Consider the following 26154-nt stretch of genomic DNA (forward strand, 5'->3'; position numbering starts at 1 on the left):
TAATTTGTTTTAGAAAGTTGACGCCAGATCATTCATGAAAAACCTTGCATGGTTTAATTAAGAAGGTACTCTACATCGTCGTAATGGCTGACTTTCTTTTAAAACATGGATGGAAAATATAAATACCAGCAATATTTGTCTATTCATTTCAACAATCATCGCCTAGCTCAGTAGGTTAGCACGTCGACTGCTGAAATGTAGATCGCGGATTCGAGTCCAGAAGGAGTTTTGTTTTTCAGATTGATTTCTACTAAAACTGCATTTTTGTGTGTAAATGAAGTAAATTTGAAAGTTTTCAATTTCATATTCACAATGAACATATCTTCCACTTTTCATCCATATCAAATTTCTCTGGTGTAGCATACCTCCTTAATGAAAGTAATGAACTTGTTAAAGTGATAAAAAATTCATGAACTTGCATTAACTGCAGAGGTAGCTCTCTGGGGAAAATTGGGACACCCCTCCCGTCTCCCGAGAGCGAGTCTTTAGATATGCTTGGAATTTACATTATCCCATTTTCCCTGTCGAGCTTGGATATTCCCTAATACAGCTACAATCTTGCAGCGAGAAATGAAGAACAAGTTTGAATGAATATCCAACTTCTCTGTCTACAACTCAAATACTAATAAGGCGTACCAAATGTATAACATATTGAATTCTCAATTTGATTATATGTGTCCATTGAATTATTTATAGGTGTACTTGTGCTGACTTCTTGACTTGACACAGAGTGTGATTGCATAAGCAGTGAATTACAGCCAGGTGCAAATTCTGAACAAGTTTGAAAAACAATGTGATGTACCTTTATAACAGCCAAATGGATTTCCTGTTCAGCAAAACGCCGCCCTAAGCAGTTTCTCTTCCCCATCCCAAACGGCAGAACACAGAGCCCCATGAGTCTCTGCTTTTGGGGATCGTTAATGCCCTGCAACCACCGCTCTGGTAGAAACTGTTCGGGATTCTCGAACTGTTCTTCGGACATAGACAAGGTGTTGTTTCCAAAAAACACAAAAGTCTGCAATATTATACAATCTAGTTTGTATCTACTCTCTGTACATGTAATACATGGTGATTTAATTCTGTGATAACGTGTTGAACTTGGACTAATAAGGAGTTGTGTAATCCAAAGATTAGAACAATAACAAATTCCTACCCCTGTGGGGATGCGATATCCTCCAATTTCTGTGTCCTTGGTAAGCTTTCTGGCGATCCCTGAAGCTATTGGGGGGACACGCCTGCAAAATGTGAACTTAAATCGAATCGGAAAACAATTTTTGGACTCGTCACTCACTGGACTTCCTACATCTACAGGGAAAAATCAAATAAAATTCCCAATACCTGAAAGTTTCCTTCACACATGCTTTTAAATAAGGCATGTGTCCAAGGTGGTCTGCTGTTAGAGGAGATTCTCCTATGTTGGTCACGATCTCGTTGTAGAGCTTCTCTTGCTTGTCTGGGGATTTGCCTAGCAACCAGAACATCCACATCAACAACTGGGAAACCTAGGAAACGGTATGCATAACCAATTAAAGCTGACATGAATTAATAAATACGTACACCTTTCTCATCTTATCCGCCATATTTCTCTCAGGTAGCCTAATTTACTCTACCCGTATATACCCCAAATGTGATTGTCACACCTGAGTGATTTTTCTAGGTGGACTCGACCAGTGCACATCTCCGATAGTAATATGTAGGGAATGCGAAACAAATAAAATAACATTTTAAAACATTATGCTCTGCTCAAAATTACAAAATATTTATTGTATACCAATGCAACATTCCGAAAGTTTAGATAATTTAGAAAAGATGCAAAAAAAAAAAAAAAAAAAAAAAAAAAAAGCTTTTCTTGCATACTTGCAAGTGCATGCAAGTATTTGGAGTTTATGATATAAATGCGGAGAAATCATTTGCCAATTACATACTGATAGAATGGAATAAGCAAAGAGCATAAAATATATTATTTATATCAATTCTTGCAAAATACAGGTCCATGCCATATGCATAATATGTAATGCACGTGGCATATTCGCCAAAAAAACTCGTATCAAATACGGACGTCTATTCAACAGGTATCGGAGATGTGCACTTACCGAAAATATTAGATTCTCTTTATTCTGATAAATCCACGAAACAAAATGATAAACTCCATTTGTATCTCGTTAGAACTTTACAACAAGTTGTCATTCCATTATACAGACTGCGACACACTTCACCCGTGCCAAATAGGGTGTATTCAATCGGGGGAGATGTCAGAGTCGAAAAGTTTTCCTGTATTGAATGCTTGTCTGGTCGAGGTTTTGCAGTTTATAGAAATCGGGAATCTAATCATATACACTGAACATCTGGTTGGATATATTGCGTGCTCAATTCAAAATTTATCGATGATCATATACAAACTTGGATATACAAATAAGAGAATAATGATCGAAAATATACATCTGTTTAAAAATGCGGGTATTACATTTGCAATCCATAATAAACAGTTGATTACACAAAGACACATATAAAAGGAAATGTATAAACGAAAATATAGTTTTATTGTTTCTTTGGGAACCACATAATTATTTACGGTCTCCGTATGTCCATATTCATTGATTGGACGAGAGAGAGAGAGAGAGAGAGAGAGAGAGAGAGAGAGAGAGAGACTGTCCTAATTCGATGTACAATATATCATTTCACAGAAGGAAAGAAAATTGATCACTGATATAATGGTAAGCTAACAAGCATTAAAAATTTTCAGCTATTTAAAAATTTGTTATTGACAATATATTAAAAACTTACAGGAGTTGATGCTTATAATTGAATTCATTACAAATTGGAAAAAAAAATATCAGTTTTAACTGTGCATGTAGAAAATACTGACTTTGTATGTTAGAATAACGGAAAAAAGTAAATTGTCAAAAAAGTGGGGAGATCAGACCAGCCCAGCCTCCCTGCCCACCCCAACCCCCTGTATACGTGCCTGAAACAACATCAATTCGTGTTGAAAGAAAGGTGAATATCTGCATTTCATTAAATTCCAAAGGAGCTCGGATTTATGTGTTCCCCTATTGATTATTTTGTATGCAAGATTCGTTCCCGAATTTAGAATCATGCTTTCAGTCAGAGCAGAAATAAAATCATTTTGAAGTACATCTAGTTTGAATGCAAATGTGGGGTTCCTTCTTTTAATTTCATCAGACTCATTTGAACCCCCTCCCCCAAACTATGCAGCTTTGTTTTTATTGATATCTAAATCGGCATATGAATTCGGATATACATAAATACATGTATTCAGAAAAATCGCATGCATGCATTGCAGGACTATAGCATATGTGTGTTTTAACGTTTCTGTAACATGCCATAATGATTATTTTCATTTCGGAGATCTGTTTTTTCGTGATCATATATATATTGATACTAAAAAATGTTGATACTCTTGCCTTTTGCATATCCTACTAATGCATTACAGTAGATTGACACTGTATCATATAAAAAAAAAAACCTCAACACGAATTTTACTAATTTATGAATACTAACATCTTATCGAATACATTTGAATTTGAAATTTCGACGTACAGCGGTATGTCTATTTTCAGAATATATCCATTGCGCCAGATCTCCGAAATGAAAATAATCATTATGGCATGTTACAGAAACGTTAAAACACACATATGCTATAGTCCTGCAATGCATGCATGCGATTTTTCTGAATACATGTATTTATGTGTTCGTGAATGAAGTTCCTACGCTTAAAACTATCTTGGCCTTTATGCATTTTGTTTTGTGATTTTGGTTTACCATTCCTTACACTGTGTAAATGAAGTAAAACTTGGTAAAGGGTGCAATTCTACACCATACAATTAGTATGCATGCATGTGTTGAAAAGCAAAATGTACATGTAATAACCAGACATGTATCGTCATTTTTCATGGGGTGGGGGGTACAACAGGAAGAAAAAAAATGGAAAATTTGATTCTTTAAAATTTCTTGCCATTCCAAATAATAATTAAAAGGATGAACGAAAACATCAATAAAATAAAACATAAAACCCAAACAAACCAAGATGTTTTATCCGATGTTCAAAGTCCTAATGTGGGGGCGAAGGGTTACAAGAGTCTTTTATTTTGACTGCCTCAATAATTTCCCCCTACACTTTATTTTCTTCCATTGTTGGGGGTGGGATGGGGTGGTTAGAGTCCTCTACTATGAGTGCCTCATAATATCTTCATTTTCTTAATTGGTGGTGGTGTGTGTCTTCTACTATTATATCAGAACTTTCAAGCTGGGGTCAATTTTAGGGGGAGGGGTTGTCACCCAATATATTTTTTATTTGCATTACAAAATAACGGCCTCTCACTTCTGCATCTGTCGGCGTGGGTTCGAAACCCGCTCGCGCCGGTAAGTGAGAAAGTTTCCCAATTTACTTTCGGAAGGTCGATGGTCTCTTCCCGGGTACATTGTATCTGGTTTCTCTCTTCCACCAACAAAAACTGGGCGCCACCAGATAACTGAAAAATTGTTGAATGTGGCGGAAAACATAAGAAAAAACCAAACAAACAAAATAACAAAAAAGTGGATATTGTTATCAAAGGTGGGGACAGACACTATTGGCCCCTTCCCTTGATTCTAAGTACTTTGACCTTTGTATTTGGGAGAGGGCCTACATATATAGGCTATGCCTGTTGCCCAATCCTGTTGAGTTTCTCAATAAAATATGTTTAAATAAAAAAAATTCTATGTGCTTGATAACTACGCATGTGATAAACTCAATTATTACATTTTACATTACTACAATTTGCATCCGACGCAGAATGTAATAAAGCAAAATGGCATAGATATATAAGATCTATTAAGCGCCGAATTAGCATAAAATGAAGTAATTGAAAATAACATTATTTAAAGATATGTTTAATTTTTAATTATTGCATGCTTTAAATGAATCAAATAAATCTGTAATATCAATTAATGAGAGCAATATTGAGTTACTGTTCTGTTATACATGTATTGAATTAACGATATCATTTGTCTTAATAAGAGCGCGATTATTACAAGATCATCGTTTGAATCTCTCTCTCTCTCTCTCTCTCTCTCTCTCTCTCTCTCTCTCTCTCTCTCTCTCTCTCTCCATACACTCGTGCAGTGTTGTATATGCAAATTATCTATGCACAAACAATTTATGTACCCAAAAGATTTCCTGATTTATAAATCTGCAATACTCTGACAAGCAAATCATACGGTATAAGGATTCATTCACAATACAGGGTAAATATTCTACTCTGATACTTCCCCTGATTGAAGATAGCTGATCGGCACGGGCTAAGTGTGTCGCAGTCTGTACAATGGACAATGTTGTTTACTGTTGGAATACAAATGGAGTGTACCGTTTTGTTTCATGGATTATGCTAATAAAGGGAGTTTTACTACTACTTTGAGTATTTTCGACAAGTGTACACGTACATCTTCGGTCCTTTACAGATATTACGAGTAGACCCAGGTAAATAATCATTGTCATTCGATGCTTTTTCATGGCGAGCATACGTGACCATGTCTTCTTTTACGGTATAGTAGCATTTATGTATTTGCATTTTGCTTGAAGTAAGTGTGAATGGTATAGAATTTATACCCTTTGCTTATTCCATTTTATCAATAGATCTAGATAATAGATGAAATATTTTTCCGCGTTTTTGTATAATTTTGACGTATTTATTGCAAATGTACCACATTCACGTAAAGAAAAGGCATTCTATAATTATTTATCCAAAGCTTTTAGAATGATTTACTACTGTACGATATGTTTATCGTAATTTTGAGCACTGCATGGTGTTTCAAAACGTGATTTCATTTCTTCTTGGTGTCCTATAAATTAGTATCGGAGATGTACGTGTTACCTATCGAAGCTACCCGCACAGGTAAATCGAAGACACTGATGTGAAGTGAAGCGTAGCACAACTCGTACCCTTATATACCATGCGAACCCTGATACATATAACAATAGAATATCCAACTAATATGGCGGATTATCAAAGAAATATGGCGGACATATAGAATTATACTATATTTATTAATTCATGTCAGCTTTAAGAGCATGACTGCGTTCAAGATCGTAGCGGTTAGCCTAGCTACTAGGGCTAGGTATCTAGGTCTATATATTGAACGTATTGTATGAAATAATTCTAGCCTAGATGTTCGTTCAATTTCATTGCACCGGCTAGCCACTACGTAGCCGCTACGATCTTCAACCAGCCTAGAATTCTTGTCAACGAAAACCCTAGAACTTTCTTGGTGAAAATTGCATGCGCAGGGGCGGATCCAGGAATTACGGTTAGGGGCGCATGTTTATGAGGCAGGGGGGTCTGGGGACCGCCTTGAGGCCCCCTGTGCGTCCAGAGCGAAGCTCGGGGGGGGGGGGAGCGAAGCTCCTAGATTTTACAGATTTTATAGAAAATATTGTCTCCTAAGTAGTAATTTTTACTATTTTCTGCCAATTTTGATAAATGACGCAAATTTTAAGGTTTTGGGATAAAATGTAAGTTCTCTAAAAAAAAAAAAAAAAAAAATCCTTCGATAAATCAAAAGATTTTGTCATATATTTCTTCGCGAGTGGAAGAAATTATTGCTTCTTTTATCGTTTACATTTTTCTAAAAAATAAATAAATACCTTAATTTTGAAAGTTTCGAATCAACATATGAATGAAAATTATTATTGCTAATAGATAAAACATCGTCGATCTATCTAAAAGTCGAATTGAAGGCCACATCAAGAGATTTTTTCCTTCTCTTTTTAGATAAATTCTACTTCATAAGAATATAAAAACAGGTCAGCTAAGAAAGGAGCACAATTCGTGCCCATGGAAATTCCAAGAGACTATTGAAAGACCTAATTTCCAAAGACTATGAAAATATTGTTAATGAGGAACTCCAGCATATTCTTTATTTCATACTTAAGCATTCTTTCGAGAGAGAAATTGGAAACCCTTTGTTAAATTCAGAACAACAAACCACCATTTGCCCTTAGAAATAGGTAGGCAGTATCAATCCAGCAATTGACAGGAATTGCACACTCTGTAATACTGGTAAATTAGCGGACGAATACCACTTTATCTTAGAATGTAAATCCCTATCTACTTTACGGATAGAATTTTTGGCTTCTAGATATTGTCATGTACCAAATACACTAAAATCTAGAGAATTAATGACAACATCAAACTTTAAAATAAACTATATTACATGTATATATTTATTTCTAAAATCCAGGAGTTAATCTGCTGTCCTCTTTTACATGTATATTTATCAATTCCCGAATCTCTTTGTATGCATTATGCCCCCGTGTATCTCTGTTTTGTGCTAATGAACATGCATGTATTATTTATATAATTGTGTCATTGGCAATGTTGTTTATATAATTATAAAATCATATTTATGTACCTCATGTACCATTGTGAATGGTTTATTAGTGAATAAATGAATGAATTGACCCCGGTTAGAATAGGTCTTCAGTACCCCTTGCTTGTCGTAAGAGGCAAAACTGAGGCCCCGTGTCGCAGTATGTGTGGCATGATAAAGGTCTCGCCCTGCTCGATGGCCGTAAGCGACGAACATAGTCCTAAATTGTGCAGCCCTTCACCGGAAATGGTGATCGACGTCTTCATATGAGTGAAAATTCTTGAGTGGAACTTTATACAATATACACTCTGTACAACCAGCAAGCTCCGGTACGAAACATTCTATGAACTGGGATATTACACTGATACATGTTCCAAGAAAGAAAGGTTTCAAGAGCTAACAGGATGCTGATCACAGTTAAAAGTTCATTTGAGGGATCCGGTATTGACCTATAATTCTATCAATCAATCGTCAAGACAGGTGAAATATATAAGATACCGTGTGTACTCAGATTGTTGAAGGCCATACTAATACACTAAATCATACTCTCAATGCTTAACCATCCAGTGACCATTTAGAACCTTTTTCTGGATAGTATGTATAAAAAGTAGAGGCATCGGACAACACATTGTTCCAACGAACAGTGGGACTACATAGCTTAATATGGAAAGTGTCAAAGAACGACATTTAGAACTGCTGCCTAACCTGCTCGACCCCACCAAACAGAATGGCCGCCATGAGATTCACAATGAACGCATTCGGCATCCGTTCATTTTGAATAATGGAATTTAAAATCGTCAGGTCGCCATCAGTCGTGTTCGGATTCCTCTCTAGCTCTTTCCTGGCTTCATCAATATATTTTCCACTAATTCTAAAATTTAAAGAAAGAAATGATGGGTTTCTTTGAAAACCATGCATGATGTCATCATGAAAGTAGTAAGACATCTCTGTGAATCGGTTTCAGAACATACGTGACATTTTTCAATGACATATGATTTTTCGTAACTTCGCCTGCATTCGATCTCGATTCTACAAAAGATATTGGAGGGGATTACCTTGTCTGTTTTACAGTTAACAAATTTTGATAGTTCCTGTTTGTTGCAAGTAAAAATGTAATGTCAGCTCTTATGCGTTGCAGCAAGTTGTATAAAAGGAGAGTGAAATCATTGCAACAATCGGGTATCGATCCCAGGACCTGTGCATTACTACACATGTAGTTAGATTATTTAACCGCTGAGCTACTCGGGCCGATAGAAAATAAACCAATTTCGAAAATCATACACGAACTCTTCACATCGAGGAGACGAAAAAAATAATTTCAGAGAAAATGTCAGAAACGCCACGTATGTCCTTAAAACCCAGTATACCTGTAAACAGTGTTAGCTGCGCCCTCAAACTCCGTGTATAATTTTGTACGCCATAGCTTGAACCAAGGAACAGTAAATAAACTCTGCCCAATGACGTCCATAAACTGGCTGATGCTGTTCAGAAATATTTCAAGTTCTGGATCAGGTTTTTGCATGCTACGAAGGAAGCCGATCTTTCTGTCGAAAGCAACGGCGGAATTGGCTGTGGGTGTAGAGCGGTCAAGTGAATAGCATTTGGTTGATGTTTTACTTGAATAACATATGATATAGAATAAGAAGATAAGATAAACTACTTTCGTGGTATTTACCATCAGCTGAATATCTCATGAAGGCGTCTTTGACATTGGGGTTGTTATCACCTTGACTACTGAGCCACGTGACCAGTTCCTCGGCACACTGGAGTTGAGGGACTATATACTTCCGAAGGACTGATGGTTTAATGCTTTGCTGTGCTGGGCTTCGTATTTTTTGCCAATCTGGACCTTTTCTAAAATAGCCATGGATAAAAACAAGATATATTTTCCTAGGTACATGTATCTACTGGAAGAAATAATGACTCAGTAAATTTTCACTTCATTGAATATGAAGTTTGTTTCGTGTGTAATTTTCAAATCGATAGTTAACTTGAAATTCAACCTTAAAAGTATGACCTTGACCTTTCGTTGACCTCCTTTCATTTGATAAAATACCAAAGTATCTCATATAGCACGGAAGTTATGACAAGGTTTAAAATTGAAGGAATGGGGTACTTACTATAGACAAACAGACCAAAGGAAAATCACTCAAGAAAAAACCTATACACTGTATATCGAGGGCATAATACTATAACAGATAAAGAGATATTCGAATTGGTTGTAAAATGCACATGATTCACGCAGTAGCTATTTGGATTTTTGTACTTGTAAAATGCCTACTGGTGACTCAGCATGCATCGTTTCGTGTTTTTCACATAGGCATCCATTATAGGTACCGCGTATCGTTCTGGGTAGACTCCTTCCTGTGCCATGGCTGCACTAATTAGTTCCGGGTCAAACAACACTAAACAATTCTTCGATCCAAGGCGAATCCTCGCCATTTTACCATGGCGCTTGTGGAGCTCTTGGAAGTATAAGTGAATATCCCTGTTCTTTACTGAAATGTAAAAAGCCTATATATAGTTAATACCAGAAACATGCATGTATATTGAATAACTGATACCGATGTTGTAGCATATTACCCCCCCCCCCCCTACTCCTTCCCTCAGATAAAATCTACCCAAAGACAGGTTCAGGTCAGATTTCCCGCCATGTGGTGAAAGCTACATGTAGTCTGTCCTGGTTTTAGAGCGTCTCCTATGATTAAATTCAGTATCCATATAGTATGTTCCCTTGGCGGAACAAACCTTGGGCTAAAATTTCTGCCATCTTCTTTCCATATTTTCATTCAGCTAGTGTTAATGAACAAATTCTATCTTGTAATGGATTCATCCAAATTAATGATATAGCCAAGGTTACAACCTTTATCTATTGTGCTAATTTTAGACTCTCAGCTTCACTAGAGTTCACAGAAAGTGATTACAGACACGTGAAAGAAAAACAATAACAGAGGGACTTTTTAAGATAAAATACGCACGCCTCTTTTTTTTATTTCATCTCAAGGCTTTTAAAACATTTTCTTTAAAAACAATTAAGTGAGATATAAGCCGAAAATGGTTTGTTCTGAAAAATATTCAACTTGCCTCGGCGAGTTCAGTATTTTTCAGAATGAACCGTTTTCGGCTTATAGTCCAATCGGATTACCTCGCACTTCTCCTTTGGATACTAGTGAGAAAGACTCGGAAGTAAGTACAGGGCATGTTGAAAAAGGTGAAGATAACGAACAGTGATCAATCTCCTAACTCCCATAAGGAATTTAGGATTAAAAGTAGGGCAAACACGGACCTCTGCAACAAACCAAGTGTAGCTGGGCCCCTACCGGGCAGTCTGCACTATAAACCGGGCTCCTACCGGGCAGTCTGCACTATAAACCGGGCTCCTACCGGGCAATCTGCACTATAAACCGGGCTCCTACCGGGCAGTCTGCACTATAAACCGGGCTCCTACCGGGCAGTCTCCTACCGGGCAGTCTGCACTATAAACCGGGCTCCTACCGGGCAGTCTGCACTATAAACCGGGCTCCTACCGGGCAGTCTGCACTATAAACCGGGCTCCTACCGGGCAGTCTGCACTATAAACCGGGCTCCTACCGGGCAGTCTGCACTATAAACCGGGCTCCTACCGGACAGTCTGCACTATAAACTGGGCTTCTACCGGGCAGTCTATACTATAAACCGGGCTCCTACCGGGCAGTCTGCACTATAAACCGGGCTCCTACCGGGCAGTCTGCACTATAAACTGGGCTCCTACCGGGCAGTCTGCACTATAAACCGGGCTTCTACCGGACAGTCTACACTATAAACCGGGCTACTACCGGGCAGTCTGCACTATAAACAGGGCTCCTACCGGACAGTCTGCACTATAAATCTTCACCATCGTCGTCGCCTCTGTATATGCCAGAGGTGGGATCCGGTGCCTAGGAGGAGTAAGCAACCCCTGTCGACCGGTCACACCTGCCGTGAGCCCTATATCTTGATCAAGTGCATGGAGTAATCGGGTACCTGTAAAGTGCGAAACGAAATCTACCGAAACGAAACGAAATCTACCGAAACGAAACGAAATCTACCGAAACGAAACAGATTGTATAACCGAACTCTTTTAATTATAATAATTAAAAATGGTATCTTTGGCCCCTGTGAAAGTTACCACATATAAATAAAATTCGCCTCCCCTTTGATGTAGGCTTTCGGCTTGATTGTTACAAAGTTTTAAAAGTTGGAAAGGGGGGAGTAAGCACAAAGTACATATCCGTAGTTGATTAAATGCCATGTACAATTAGTTTCGGATCCATACATTTCAGAACCGAGGGTTGCAGTCTCAGAGATCTGGGGAAACACACTATACGAGGGGTGGAGTCGCCGACGTTGGATCCGCCTTTGGGCACAGATACATTGTTTGAAGAAGCTGGTGTCTGAGAAAATTGAAAGCAGGAAAAGCTCTTAACCTCTTATTTTTTCTCTAACTGCTGAGGTACGAGTACTTTCAATAATGAAAAAAACTCTATACATTTGGGATGTTGCTAAGACGGGGAGTTGAAAACGGGACGGAAAACGGATTTTTTTTAATGCAATAATATTAGGAGGAGGTCGGCATTTTGTAAACTGAAAAGGCTTATGAACAAGGGGATTTTAAGCAGAAATCACGAAGAGAACGGGAGGACATATTCAGAATCCACCGTTTGATATACTACATACAAATACACAATATCCACATGTATACATATATTTGTCTTTAGAGCAAAAAATACTGAAACATGTATTTATGCCCAAAATCGGATTCAACGCCGACGACCCCCATCCCTTGTTTAGTGTGTTTCCCCAGACCTCTGACCTGTGAGACTGTAACCTTCCGTTCTGAAATTTATGGATCCGAAGCTAATTGCACATGGTATTTATGTACTTTGTGCTTACCCCCCCCCCCCCTTCCAACTCTTAAAACTTTGTATCAGTCAAGCCGAAAGCCTACATCAAAGGGGAGGCGAATTTTATTTATATGTGTAAACTTTAACAGGGGCCTAAGATACCATTTTCAATTATTATAATTAAGAGAGTTCGATCATACAATCTGTTTCGTTTCGTTTCGGTGGGTTTCGTTTCGTTTCGGTGGGTTTCGTTTCGTTTCGCACTTTACAGGTACCCTGGAGTAATCCGCAGTCAAAATCAGTGGGCAAAGAACGGTCTACCAATTATGAAATACGTCAGACAGCATAGAATTTGCGAAATACTGACTTTAAACTAGACTGTTCAAACCCTTTTAACATCATGTTGTTTTTCAGTAGCTTGTCTCTATTTAAAAACTGATCATACGCAGAACAAGCTCTTGCGTATTGAATCAGTTGAGATATATAAACACCATATGCAGGTGATAATGGAATATTACTACATGAATATGGGAAGTTGGCGATGGAGAAGTTGAAATCATCCCGTTTGTCACAAAGTTGGAACTGCGCTTGGTCGATTTAATTTGAAATTCTTCTGCTTCATTGCCAGTGGGAGAGCGCATTGTCGTTTAGGAGGCAGATTCTATAGTGGGGCTGTTTTTCCTCGGGGAATCTAAACATTGGTTCATTTTCCTAGAGGGAAAATCTAACCTGGGCCATTTTTCAGGAGGGGGGTAACCCGGGAGCGATGTGTTTTCGGTCGAAAATGCTACATATGGTAATATTTTATGCTACAACACTGGATATATATATCAAATAGCTTATACTTGGTGTATATTGAATAGCTCCACATTCAATCTGACAATCCTATCTTGATTCCAATACGAGAAATGAATCTTATTTCAGTTCCAACTAGACACAATACACAACCTAACAGAAGTCGGACACATAGAGCAGACTTAGTAAACCTCGCAGACTCACTCATTTATGCAATCTGGGGAAAGGGGGGGGGGGGTAAGCAATTAATAACAGTCGGTCAGGATTATCAATATTGTAATCTGATATATTCCCAGACACTATTAAATATTAATCACAGTTAAGTTGTTCAAATAAAATCTTACTTAAAGCTTTCATTTTAATTAATTTAGTTTTACAAGCACATTGTAATTTATTAAACATAAAATGCAGACGTAAGGAGGAAACTTTTGATGGAGCATGCGCTGACGCGGTGTCTAGTAAGGTGTCTGGTTGTGTGTGGGTGGTATAGAAGCTAATTGATGGAGCATGCGCTGACGCGGTGTCTAGTAAGGTGTCTGGTTGTGTGTGGGTGGTATAGAACCTAATAACAAATGTCACAAGTTCCCAATAAAAATTACTGATACATCACGTACTCACCAATAAAAATTACTACTACATCACGTACTCACCAATAAAAATTACTACTACATCACGTACTCACCAATAAAAATTACTACTACATCACGTACTCACCAATAAAAATTACTACTACATCACGTACTCACCAATAAAAATTACTACTACATCACGTACTCACCAATAAAAATTACTACTACATCACGTACTCACCAATAAAAATTACTACTACATCACGTACTCACCAATAAAAATTACTACTACATCACGTACTCACCAATAAAAATTACTACTACATCACGTACTCACCAATAAAAATTACTACTACATCACGTACTCACCAATAAAAATTACTACTACATCACGTACTCACCAATAAAAATTACTACTACATCACGTACTCACCAATAAAAATTACTACTACATCACGTACTCACCAATAAAAATTACTACTACATCACGTACTCACCAATAAAAATTACTACTACATCACGTACTCACCAATAAAAATTACTACTACATCACGTACTCACCAATAAAAATTACTACTACATCACGTACTCACCAATAAAAATTACTACTACATCACGTACTCACCAATAAAAATTACTACTACATCACGTACTCACCAATAAAAATTACTACTACATTACGTACTCACCATACGGAGAAATCTGTAAGACATTCCCTATGAAAGGTATGCTATATATACCACGTGGGCTGGGTACATCTTTCAGCGTCTTGGTCTTAGAGGAGAGTGTGTTGGCGGATTCCGTAGTGGCCTGGACAGTGGAGGATGTGTGTTTGCGTGAAGGAGACCATCTAAATCCCTGGCAGTAAATTCTCAAGATCCTCCGCTTCATGGCTAAAATAGAAACCTTTGGTGAATAATACAGTTGGCCCCCTGCTCTCAATGTAATACGTTTAAAAGTTTCAATAACTATGGATTGTCAATTAAATCAACATAAACTCAAATACTTTAGTTATTTCATTATATCATCCATTCCATTTTTGCTCGCAATAATTGAATCCATGAGCTAATCCTATCATTGCGCACATTTTCATGCGCGTGTTATTACGCTGATTTCGAGATACGTCCGAGTTATTTCCCTTTGGAGAACTCTCGCACTTAGTATGTAAACAACTTGTTAACATGCGGGAGTGGGACAAATATTCATCGTAAGTGAATCATAATGTACTCAGTAAGTTTCTCATATGCTGTTTCATCACCCGAATTCGACTGATGCACAAACTAAGTAAATGATAAGTATTCAGGGAATAATTAAATACATGGAATTCTTAATATATCACGCTATTTCGTTGCTCGTATGTATCATATCCAGGATATTACTTGCAAATATGAAATTGTTTTTATGTTTGGGTTATTATTGCGTCATTTCTACTTTTCGATTTGTCGTCTGTTCGTTATTTAGAGCCAACCGAAAAGACGACAAATTACATGTAGGTCGCTAATTTGCGGGTTTTTTTGTCGTCTTTTTGCCACAATTTTGTCGTGTTTTCGACTTTTCGGTGGGGGTTTTATTTTTCGTTATTTCGAGGAGAAAAGTCGCTAATTATCGTTTGTCGTCTTTACGTCTGGAAAAGACGGTAAGATGAAGAAACGTCATGCAAAAAGACAACAAATTGTAAAATGGCACAAATCAGCCACCATAGTAAAAGGATATTGCAGCCCTGGAGAGTTTATAAGGCAATGACCTTCATTATTATATACTTTCAATTTCATCTCTTCTTTTTTCTTTAAAAGCTTGCGGGCATATATCACACGATATATGCCTGGAAACATTCCGGCCCGCAAACATTACGTCACAATCAAATTTCTACGCCGTTAATTTTCAAATTTTTCGTGTTTTTCATCTTTTACTCAGTTAAACCAATAAAGAAATTGTTGAAAATGAATTATTGTTAGTTTCTAAATGAAATTGAAAGTATATAGTAAAAAGGTTATAGACTTTGTATGGGAAAATATGACGGCCTCGTTTTTTGTCGCGGAAGCTCAGTCGCCAAAAAATTCGGTCGTCATATTTTCCCATACAACGTCTGGTTTTTTGTGATCTTTCTAAAGCTTTTGACAGGGTTTGGCATAAGGGACTTCTTTTTAAATTAAAAATATGGAATATGTGGAAATCGTTTTCAATGGTTTAAAAGTTATTTGTGTAATAGATGTCAGAAAGTGACGAATATTCGTTACGAATATGACTATATACCTCCTAGAACTAAGCAAGAAATATAAAATAAATCATTATATCCCGATGCCATTCGCAAATGGAACTATTTAGCAAACGAAGCAAAGAAAACAACATCTATCTGTCAGTTCCGTCGAAACATTTCTAATAATATCAATATTTCAATAGAGCCTAAACATTTTCTTCTTGGCAAAAGAATAGTAAATATAATTCATACTAAACTAAGACATAACTGTTTGCTTAACTGATTTACACCGAAAAAACATTGTCAATTCTCCTAACTGTCATTGTGGTATGAGAGAAGATGCATATCATTTTTTTTTCTTTGTTTGGAAAAGATTTTCAGTAGTAAGAAATGTTATGTTTAACGAACTTTTTCAAATACAAGAATTATCTATTATTGATACACGGATTTTACTTTGGGGCAGTGACAATTTTGGGGTATGAGACTAACAGCAAAATTTTTAATGCTGTTCACAAATTTATACTTCATCCAGGCAGATTCTCATGATAATAATTCACTTTATGCTATATGTACATGTATTCATTTGATCTATACACAAGTTTTATGACAATTGTTATCAATTAATTTAAGGTGAGAACCTCGTAAGTTGTGAGAACTTGTGTTCAACCTTTTGTATATTAGATATGCAATAAAATATGTTCAAACCAGTCTATAGCCTGTAAGTGTAAAGAATCACTGTGACAAGCGAGTAGACCAACACGGGCAATATGGAGGACTATATATATAGAAAACGAGCCGATTATGCATTGTAATGATCCATTATCACGCCTCAGACAAAATTGTTGAAATCTAATTGGTCAGATCTTGGTCACATGACGCCGTGAAAAAAACCGTATCATGCGAGTAAACTCCGTATTGGGCGAGTAATTTTATTTATCGTCGGGTTCGACTTGCAGCCGTGTCAAAAGGAAAGACATTTGACTAAGTTGTATGATATAGACCCCCCACATATCCAGTTAGAGGTCTTCGACGTGATAAATTCGTTACACAGTTAGTTAGTGACCTGATACGGAAAAATACATGGTGTGAAAAGAAAACCCGTATCGGGCTCGGCTTCGCCTCGCCCGATACGGGTTTTCTTTTCACACCATGTATTTTTCTGTATCAGGTCACTAACTAACTGTGTAACTAATAGTATCGTGTATCAGCCATATAGCGTCAGAAAAATCCATATGAATATCAAATCCATGTTGTGTGGGTGTCAGGTTTATAGAAACTGCAGTCAATCTAAGCATACGTAACACCATGAGCGGTTAGCGCGTTAAAATCGTGTATCAAGTCTGTCGTATTTCTAGTGATCCGATTGTCTGAGGACCCGCCGCATTGATATGGGGGGAAAAAACAAAGCCAAAAAAATAAATAAATAAACAATGTATTTACACTGTGGTCAGAATATTGAAATTGTCAATTATTTAGAATGTGGGTGTTTATTTTCCTAGTGAATGTAAGAATAATTATAACATTATAAATATATGACAAAGGTGAAATACAATACTATACAAAATGATAAGACAACAAGATGACGAAAGGCCAAGCGAAAAGAAGACAAATTGTAAAATTACAATACAAAATACAACACAATACAAAATTTGTATAGCGCCCTAATCAGTTTAAAATCTCTAGATAAAGAGCATACGGTTATAAAAAATTTTTAAAAAAAATGTCCTGCATTAAAGTGTAATGGTAAAATTCTGACAGTCCTTAAAATATTCTGTAAAATACTAATATGTCATTTTCAGTCAAACATAAACATAAAAGCATAGCATTGAGAATATATGACCTGAAGGTACAAAAGCAATGTATGGACCAATATCAACATGTAGAACTCACTTAATAGTTTTTAACACATCTTAAACCTGAAAATTTACTACTCCAAGTTTTATGAGTTCTAGTAACTCAAATGACATTGGTGATGAGTTTCATTATCTATTTAACTGTAAAGATACATCTTCGCTAACCAAGGGTTTTCGGTCCACTCCGCTCCCCTTGAATTCTGGCGAAGATGTAAAGATAATGTTCATAGAAAATATCACTCGATTTGACTTATACGTCACAGAGCACATCTTAACTTCGTGTGCGGTTGAGAACTAGCGCCCCTGGACGAATGACATTAATAGCCCGTCATTATTTGACCTACAGCATTGCGACCGCAAATTACGTTTTGATGTATTTTGTGAATGTATGCAGTGATGGCAATATGATTTAGGTTTCGGACTATCATAAAACTAGAAATATATGGTTTCAAAATATCGAATTCATAAGAGAAGCTTCTTGCATTATGTCTTAGCATATGTAATTTATTGTTTCCGTTCATACAACTGTAAAGTTCACATGGGGCAAAATATGGCCTGATGTACACACACACACACACACACATGTTTTTGATTTATCTCTTTCAGACCAGAGACATAACGTTATATCATTGCTTTAAACAATCTAGTGGCAAACTATGCGAAGAAATTGACGAGTTTTCTATGGCTGATAATCTTAGAATACTAAGAGAAACACCTGACTCGGGACCTCAGATTTTTAATTCATATCTGAAAGACCCGCGACTGACGAGCGTTTGCTTACGTTTTATCTTGGCACGAGCCCCCCACCCACCCCCACCCCCTTTACATGTGAAAATTGTATCAATGAAGGTGGTTGTGTTTTTTTTTGTGTGTGTGTTTCTGCGTTCTATTTGTGGATGCAAACAGGATTCTATATATAAAGTTCGTGTCACCATGTGAAGTTTTAGCACCTTTCGCACGTAATAACTCTAAAAGGATTTATTATGATCACCATTAAGGAATACCTGTCAGATTTAATAGCCTATCCCTTCGTGTTTCCATTGTTTATTTATATATATATATATATATATTTGTACATCTCTTTTAATACTAACAATCTAAACATCCATGGGAGGATCCAGAATTTTAGTGTAGGTGCATGGGAAAATCCCCCAACGGTTTGTCCAGGACGGGGTTCAGGGGGCGAAGCGCCTGGAAGCTTCCATATTTTACTGTATTTTGATCAGGAAATCTGGCGTAGAATTAATAGTATTTTAGTACATAAGTGTAAACTATGTGTTTTAATCTCACCTAGTTGAATTTGTAGCAATATATCACAAACAAGAAGATTTAATTTAATACGGTATGTGTCTTTATCAGTCACTCGCCATCTACTTTATGAAGAAATGGAAACATACATGTTTCTACACCAGTCTTTACAAAAACAAGTAGTGTAAAAAAAAAAACAAAAAAAAAAAAAAAAAAAAACCATATAATTACATAAACAATGAAGGAGTATTTCATCAGGATGAATTTAAAACACAGCGAGATGCTTTTAAACGTTTTGTAATAATTCACAATCAGACTCACACACCGAAAATCTCTATCTTGGATTATATACTAGGCGGACGGAAACCTTTTGGACAAGCCCGTAGCCTCGGGGATTCGGGCTAGTGATTTTTGATGAAGACTGCTACATAGCACATTGCCCAATTCTCTATTTTGTATTGCTTATAGGAGTTATGAGATTGATCACTGTTCGTTAATTATCTTCACCTTTCATGTATAAATTCATTTTGCTCATTAGTATTATTTTTCTCTTAACCCCTTCAATAGACATCTTTCAGAACTTTGAGATTTTTAAGGTTCACCACCTTTGTTTAGAATATTGTTTTATGTTCTCCTGCATTTTCAACCGAACGCTATCAACTGAAAGCTGACCTGGATAAGACCAAGGTCATAGGTCACGGAATGGTGTGAAATACCTTGTCATAAGAAATCTATATACAAAACATGAAAGCTCTAGCTTGAATAGTTCAGGAGATATCAAATACGTCAGATCTTTATCAAAAGTAGGTCAAACTTCTAGGGCAAGGTCACAAGGTCAAATACTAAATAGAAGGAAAAACAAATCTTGTCATAAAGAATCTATGTACAAAATATGAAATCATTCCCTTAGGTGGTTCAAGTGATATTGAATAGGTCGGGATTTTTGTTTAAAAGTATGTCAAACTCCAATGTCAAAAGATCAAACACTACTGTTTCAGAAGGTCTTATCATAACGGCAAACTAGCCACTCAACTTTATAACGGGATGATTTCAGTTTCTCCATCTTCAACTTCCCATCTCTATATAGCAATATTACATTATCAAGTGCATATGGTGTTTATAACTCTCAACTGATTCGATACACAAGAGCTTGTTCTGCGTATGGTCAGTTTTTAAATTGAGGCAGGCTACTGACAAACAATTTTTTGGTGCAGAGATTTCAACAGCGACAGTCTCGTTTCGCAAATTCCGTGGTCATTATAACGATTTAGTTTGCCAGTACAACCTATCATTGGGTCAAATGCTATCTGACGTGTTTCCTACCGATTGTTAGGCCGTTCTTGGCACACTGATTTTAACTAAGGATAACTCCGTTTACCTGATCAAGATATTGGGTTCACGGCGGGTGTGACCGGTCAACAGTTGGTGCTTACTCCTCCTAGGCACCTGATCCCACCTCTGGTGTGTCCAGGGGTCCGTGTTTGTCAAACTCTCTATTTTGTATTGCTTACAGGACTAATGAGATTGATCACTGTTCGTTATCTTCACATGTCACAAACCTGAACCTCCACTGTGTCAGGAATTTCAACTTTTCTGACCCAGTGATGCTTGAGAAGATTTGTTAAAAGATTTCCCTTTATATTAGCATGTAAAACTTTTATCCCCTATTATGATCTTAATCCAGCCCCAGTGCCCATGAGTTTAACAAACTTGAATCTGCACTATGGAAGGAAGCTTACAAAAAGCTTGTAAATTTCAACTTTTCTGGCCGAGTGATTTGTTGGGAAGGTGGTTTTTAAATGACCCTCACCATATTTTGGCAATATTCGTGATTATCTACCCTTTGAAGCGGACATAACCCTTCATTTGAACAAACTTGAATTCCCTTCACACAAGGATGATTTGTACTAAGTTGTATTGAAATTGACCCATTGATTCTGGAGAAGGCGAAGATGAAAATGTGAAAAGTTTATGGACGGACGGACGGATGGACAGGCGATGTCCAGACAAAAGGTGATCAGAAAAGTTCACTTTCACCTCAGGTGAGCTCAAAACGGGGGTTATAATATTGAGCCACTGTGTGTAAAACTTGACCTTTTTGCACTTAAAATCTTTTTAAGATTTATACACATCTGCTGGTGTCGACACAACATAAGCAACAAAAATCAATCATTACATCAAATATATATTAGATATACATCGAATGTACATATTCATTTCTTCTAACAATATAGATATTTAAAAAATGGTTTAATAGAAATAAATATTGACTTTTCATACTTAAGATACGAAAACATCATCATTTAAATTTCATAGCTCAAAGGAACAAATTTGCAGTACGGTAATTTTTAGGGGAAAATATAATTTATAGATTTTTACAATGAAGAAATATGAAATTTAAACGAAAAACTGGGGTTATAATGTTTTTACTGAGTCACGGCATGTTAAACGTTTCGCTCTTGAAATATTTGTATGAATTCGATTTGTTAAAACACCATAAGCAACACTAATCAATCATTAGATCAAATAAATATGCACTCATGTCTTTAAAAACAATATAGATATAAACAAAAAGTTCAATGCTAGTAGATTGGAAATAGATAAAGACCTATTTGCACTTTTAAAATATATCGAAAAATGCATTACATGGAATTTGAGAGTTAAAAAAATGCATGTGTAGTAGGAGTATTGTGCACATGAATCACATATTTAAGATGGAATTTAAGAAAGTCGTGGTTATGGATCAATTTTTTTTTTAAATTATTGGCCAACATACTGAATTTTTATACAAAATTTCGAGTGGATTAAAGTAATTCCACCCTCATGTGACGTCATAGGTTTTTGCAAAATATTTATTTCATTAAAATTTATGCATGATAGAAAATACATTTGTAGGAGGAAATTTATTTACTGAGCATTGTAAAACACATATTTTCTTGTAGAATCAATACAACTTTTCTACTTTCAACCATTAATTTTGAGAAGTCCTTAGTATACTGTAGGTGTTTTTAAGAATCGACGGTCTGTTTACAAAAACATATCAACCAAATTAATAAATTTAGATTAGTTCAAATTTCTACTACTCATCATAAATTACAAAATTGAAATACATGCCTATAGGTACTATTAATTATAATTAACGACGACATATTGGAGAAAACCAAAAACAGCGAAATCGTGCAAACTTGGATCTTTTTGCATATAATTCTTCCGCCATGAAATGTAATCCTTTCCAAACACTTTCAAAATACAAATTTTCAACTGGATAAGTTTAAGTAGTAACTAGATACTGCCGTAAAACATACGCACGTGTTTGTCTTTAAATATACTCTCCGTCACACTTGTGTAACTAAAAGAGAATTGTTATTTTATAATTTACTTGAATATATATACATTATCATTAACATAGAATGTACAGGTGAGAGAATGTACAGGTGAGAGAATGGTCATTGGGAGGAATACGTTACCGCTACATCGCCAGAAATTACATTTTTCATCTCGATTTCAGATGTACTTTTTATACATGGACATCCATAAGGCGCTGACTAGCAGATTATGAATGCTATTCAGACGTGCTAATGAGAATGTAGCGGTAATTCTGAAAATACAGTTGTAAAAAAAAAAAAATGCACCCTGGTCTCTTATGTTAGTATTTTATATAATTAATTCATATCTTTGTGAAGAATAAATTTGTAACTTAATAAATAGTTAAATTTTTTGTTTAAAAAGAAGTTGAAAAAGGAAGTGTTTTTGTTTTTAAAAAAGTACCTGCCAAAAATTTATTCTTGTTGCACATGGCGCAATGCACTGAGCACCAAGTTTTGTTCGTCGTAGTTTTTCCACCCAATTTGCCCCTAAAGGTGAAAAAGAAAATTATTGGACATCTAAAGGACACCACCAATCGTCTTCCAATATTTAGCTACTGCATCAAATGTAAGAGTTCTGGTTTTCCTATATAAAAGCGTCGTTTTTTTAATCTCTCAAGGTGAAAATAAATAAGACACCGTCATTCATCTTCGAAAAGGTGATTTGGCTACTGCGCAAAATGTAAGTGGAGTTCTGGGAACCAGGTTTTTGTAGAAAAACGTCGTTTTCAAACCCCCATTTGACTCCAAGGGTGAAAATGAAAATTCCAAAAACTTATTGCACATCTACAGGACACCACAAAACATTTTCCAAAAGATGATAAGGCTACTGCGTAAAATGTATGAGGGATTCTTGGAACCAGGGTAGTGAGATATTGAAAAATCCGAAACCTTATTGCACATCTATCAGTTATATTCCAAACGATTACTGAGTAATTGATTACTAATTAAAATAAAAGAGGAGTTTAAGGAAGAAGAAAGTGTGTAACGACATCCTATTTTAAAACGCGAAAGCAAGTAGTGTATTAAATTGGGAACGTTGCCATGTGATTTATTTTTCCACATGTAACTATTGAAAACCTACACCATGTAATTCAACTGTCCGTCTATATATCTGTCAATCTGGTGGTCTGTCTGTCGATCGATCGAACCCAGGAAGGAAGACAACACGAAATTTTGGCCCACGGAAAATTGTACTGATTTAACATGGACTCCTGAAAAGCCACTATAGAGGAAAACCTGAAGTGTTTTATAATCGGAGAGAGAGAGAGAGAGAGAGAGAGAGAGAGAGAGAGAGAGAGAGACGTATTGAAAATATCGAGTGTTACAAACGTCTATTCTGTTTTCTATCTCGTTCAGGAGACGGCTTACTTCTCTCCCTGTAACACAGATAATCTGTTTTCTATCTCGTTCAGGAGACGGATTACTTCTCTCCGGTCCGGGGGGTGGGGTGAGTGGGTGGTTCTAGGCCTTTGTACTTTAGTTTCATTGTATTTGTTTTTTATTTTATCTATTTAGTTTTCATTTCTATATCAATATTCTATGGTTCTCAAGAAGAGTCGTCCCGTAATTTGACAATTCCATTATGATTGTGTCGTTGGTCAGTTCACCCACACAAGACTAAGACATACGCATCTGAGCAGAAAATATGAAGAACAATTCAACGACGTCAAACTACAGGTTAATATTAATAAAACTTACCTGGAAATCAGTGAAAGTTTACAGAAAATAATATTAGCTTTGTTGTTTTTTACACGCACAACTCCACACGAGGGAAGAACCTAGCTTAAACAAGGTTTGGCAAGATTTCGCTTATATATATATACATATATTATATATATATATATATATATATAGGCCTATATATAAAAAGAGAGAACCCCAACGTGTATATTCATTAAGTTGCTGGTCAGTCATTGGTCAACTGTCGGTCAGTTTTGTAAGTAATGCGACACGCCACTTAGAAAAAACAGTCATACACGATTTTCATACTGAACACATGAATTTGAGTACGTATTCGATTGACAATGTCAATTCAATTTCTTTATTGCAGAAGATATACCCTTACAACACATTTTGGTTTATATTGTTTATAGCGTAGTCAAAATGAACGATCAGTTCAAGAAAACAAAATTCAAAATTATTTTTAAATGATTTAATTCTTATTGTATCCTTGTCTCTGATTGGTTAAATTCCAATTGAGGAACGCAGGTTATTTTTGTATAACCTGGTTTGGTCAGCTGGTTTGGTATGGGGACACAACCCTTTGACAACCTGAAGCCGGAACTCTCTCGCTCTCTCTCGCTCTCTCTCTCTCTCTCTCTCTCTCTCTCTCTCTCTCTCTCTCTCTCTCTCTCGCTCTCTCTCTCTCTCTCTCTCTCTCTCTCTCTCAATTTACATCGCAGCATTGTTTTCAGCTTCTATGGAATAGAAAGTCAACGTATACAATAAATTTCTTCGGTTTGATACATATTGTTTTCTCGTTGTCAATATTAGCATCTACTTGTACACAAATCACTGTTGTAAAACATCTTTCTCTGTATGGTGGTCGAATAATAGACTAAAACAAATATATTATATTCGCATTAATGAATTACCAAGTAAGCATTGTCCTGTTCATTTTTAAATACATTTCACACTGGGGGGAAAAGAGGGTTGTTTCAACAAAGCAAATAAAAAATTCATACGTCACATTTTATCACATGACGTCAGTCACATTGACATGTGGATCGCAATATTTGTCACTTGCTAATACCTATTTTGTGTGTTGATTTACTATTAGCGACAACATCGCATACAAGGGCAAGTTTTCATGTAGTAGAAGTTTTCACAGGGTTATTTAAGCCGCAAATTATTGCATTTTCTGATATTTGAAGATTTATTTTGGGTAGGCCTAAACAATGCAATTTCCCGTATTATAAAGCGTAAACTGACCCAAACCAGGTTATACTCGTATAACTTGCCCCAGAATTAAAGTCATTCCTTAATAATTCAAATCTATTTATGTGGAGAGAGAGAGAGAGAGAGAGAGAGAGAGAGAGAGAGAGAGAGAGAGAGAGAGAGAGAGAGAGAGAGAGAGAGAGAGAGAGAGAGAGAGAGAGAGAGAGAGAGAGAAATGAGAGAGAGAGAGAATGAGAGAGAGAGAGAGAGAATGAGAGAGAGAGAATGAGAGGCTGTACAAGAAAATGTCAATATCACGAGTTTCAAACACTAGACTCGGCTCAAGGGATTTGACAATACACTCTCCTAAATTGGCATTATTGACACTTAGTAACTGACGACGGATAAGTCTCACGGCGGGTGTGACCGGCTGACAAGGGATGCTTGCTCCTCCTAGGCACCTGATGCCACCTCCGATATATCCAGGAGTCCGTGTTTGCCCATCCCTTAATTTTGTATTCTTTATAGGAGTTATGGGGTCACTGTTCTTTTCATAACTATACATAGTTTACACAACATTGCATGTCAATAGAGATTAATTTTATAATTAGCAACTGTGACGTAACCAGGGGGTATATTCTATATCGTTTCTTTCAGCATCAGTTGGTTTAAAAGCCTTTTTAAAGATTTTTAACAAGATGTCGATATGAAAGGTGAAGATAACGAACAGTGATCAATCTCGTAACTCTTATAAGCAATACAAAATAGATAGTTGGGCAAACACGGACTCCTGGACACACCAGAGGTGGGATCAGGTGCCTAGGAGGAGTAAGCATCCCCTGTCGACCGGTCACATCCACCGTGATCCCTATATCCTGATCAGATAAACGGAGTCTATAGTGAAATCTGTTTAATCCGGCATGCACTGTTTGTCGGAATATCACAGTGTGTTAGAATAAACATTGTAAAATGCAAAGAAAGTTTGAAGTTCGGAATGCCCAGTGAACTGAATTGCAC

At 36.5% G+C, this 26154-nt stretch overlaps 1 protein-coding gene across 13 annotated transcripts in view; it reads right to left on the reverse strand.

The window, feature by feature from the left end:
* LOC125677184 (probable cytochrome P450 49a1) overlaps nt 1–26154 on the reverse strand; it is a 73749-nt gene that overhangs the window by 13702 nt on the left and 33893 nt on the right. For 6 of the 13 annotated variants that reach the window (XM_056160014.1, XM_056160015.1, XM_048915164.2 and 3 more), the window contains 9 exons: nt 22661–22746; nt 14284–14487; nt 9650–9866; nt 9044–9222; nt 8736–8937; nt 8074–8239; nt 1339–1502; nt 1154–1235; nt 803–1015 (listed from right to left, as the gene is read on the reverse strand). In XM_056160014.1, the coding sequence (XP_056015989.1) occupies nt 803–1015; nt 1154–1235; nt 1339–1502; nt 8074–8239; nt 8736–8937; nt 9044–9222; nt 9650–9866; nt 14284–14487; nt 22661–22746 (1513 nt within the window). Of the gene's footprint in view, nt 1–7; nt 558–802; nt 1016–1153; nt 1236–1338; nt 1503–8073; nt 8240–8735; nt 8938–9043; nt 9223–9649; nt 9867–14283; nt 14488–22201; nt 22220–22660; nt 22747–26154 lie in introns of those variants that run through there. The other 7 variants (XM_048915172.2, XM_056160020.1, XM_048915170.2 and 4 more) reach the window with 3 other exon arrangements.

The sequence above is a fragment of the Ostrea edulis genome, chromosome 3 (genome assembly GCF_947568905.1).
Source record: "Ostrea edulis chromosome 3, xbOstEdul1.1, whole genome shotgun sequence".
Classification (NCBI taxonomy): domain Eukaryota; kingdom Metazoa; phylum Mollusca; class Bivalvia; order Ostreida; family Ostreidae; genus Ostrea; species Ostrea edulis.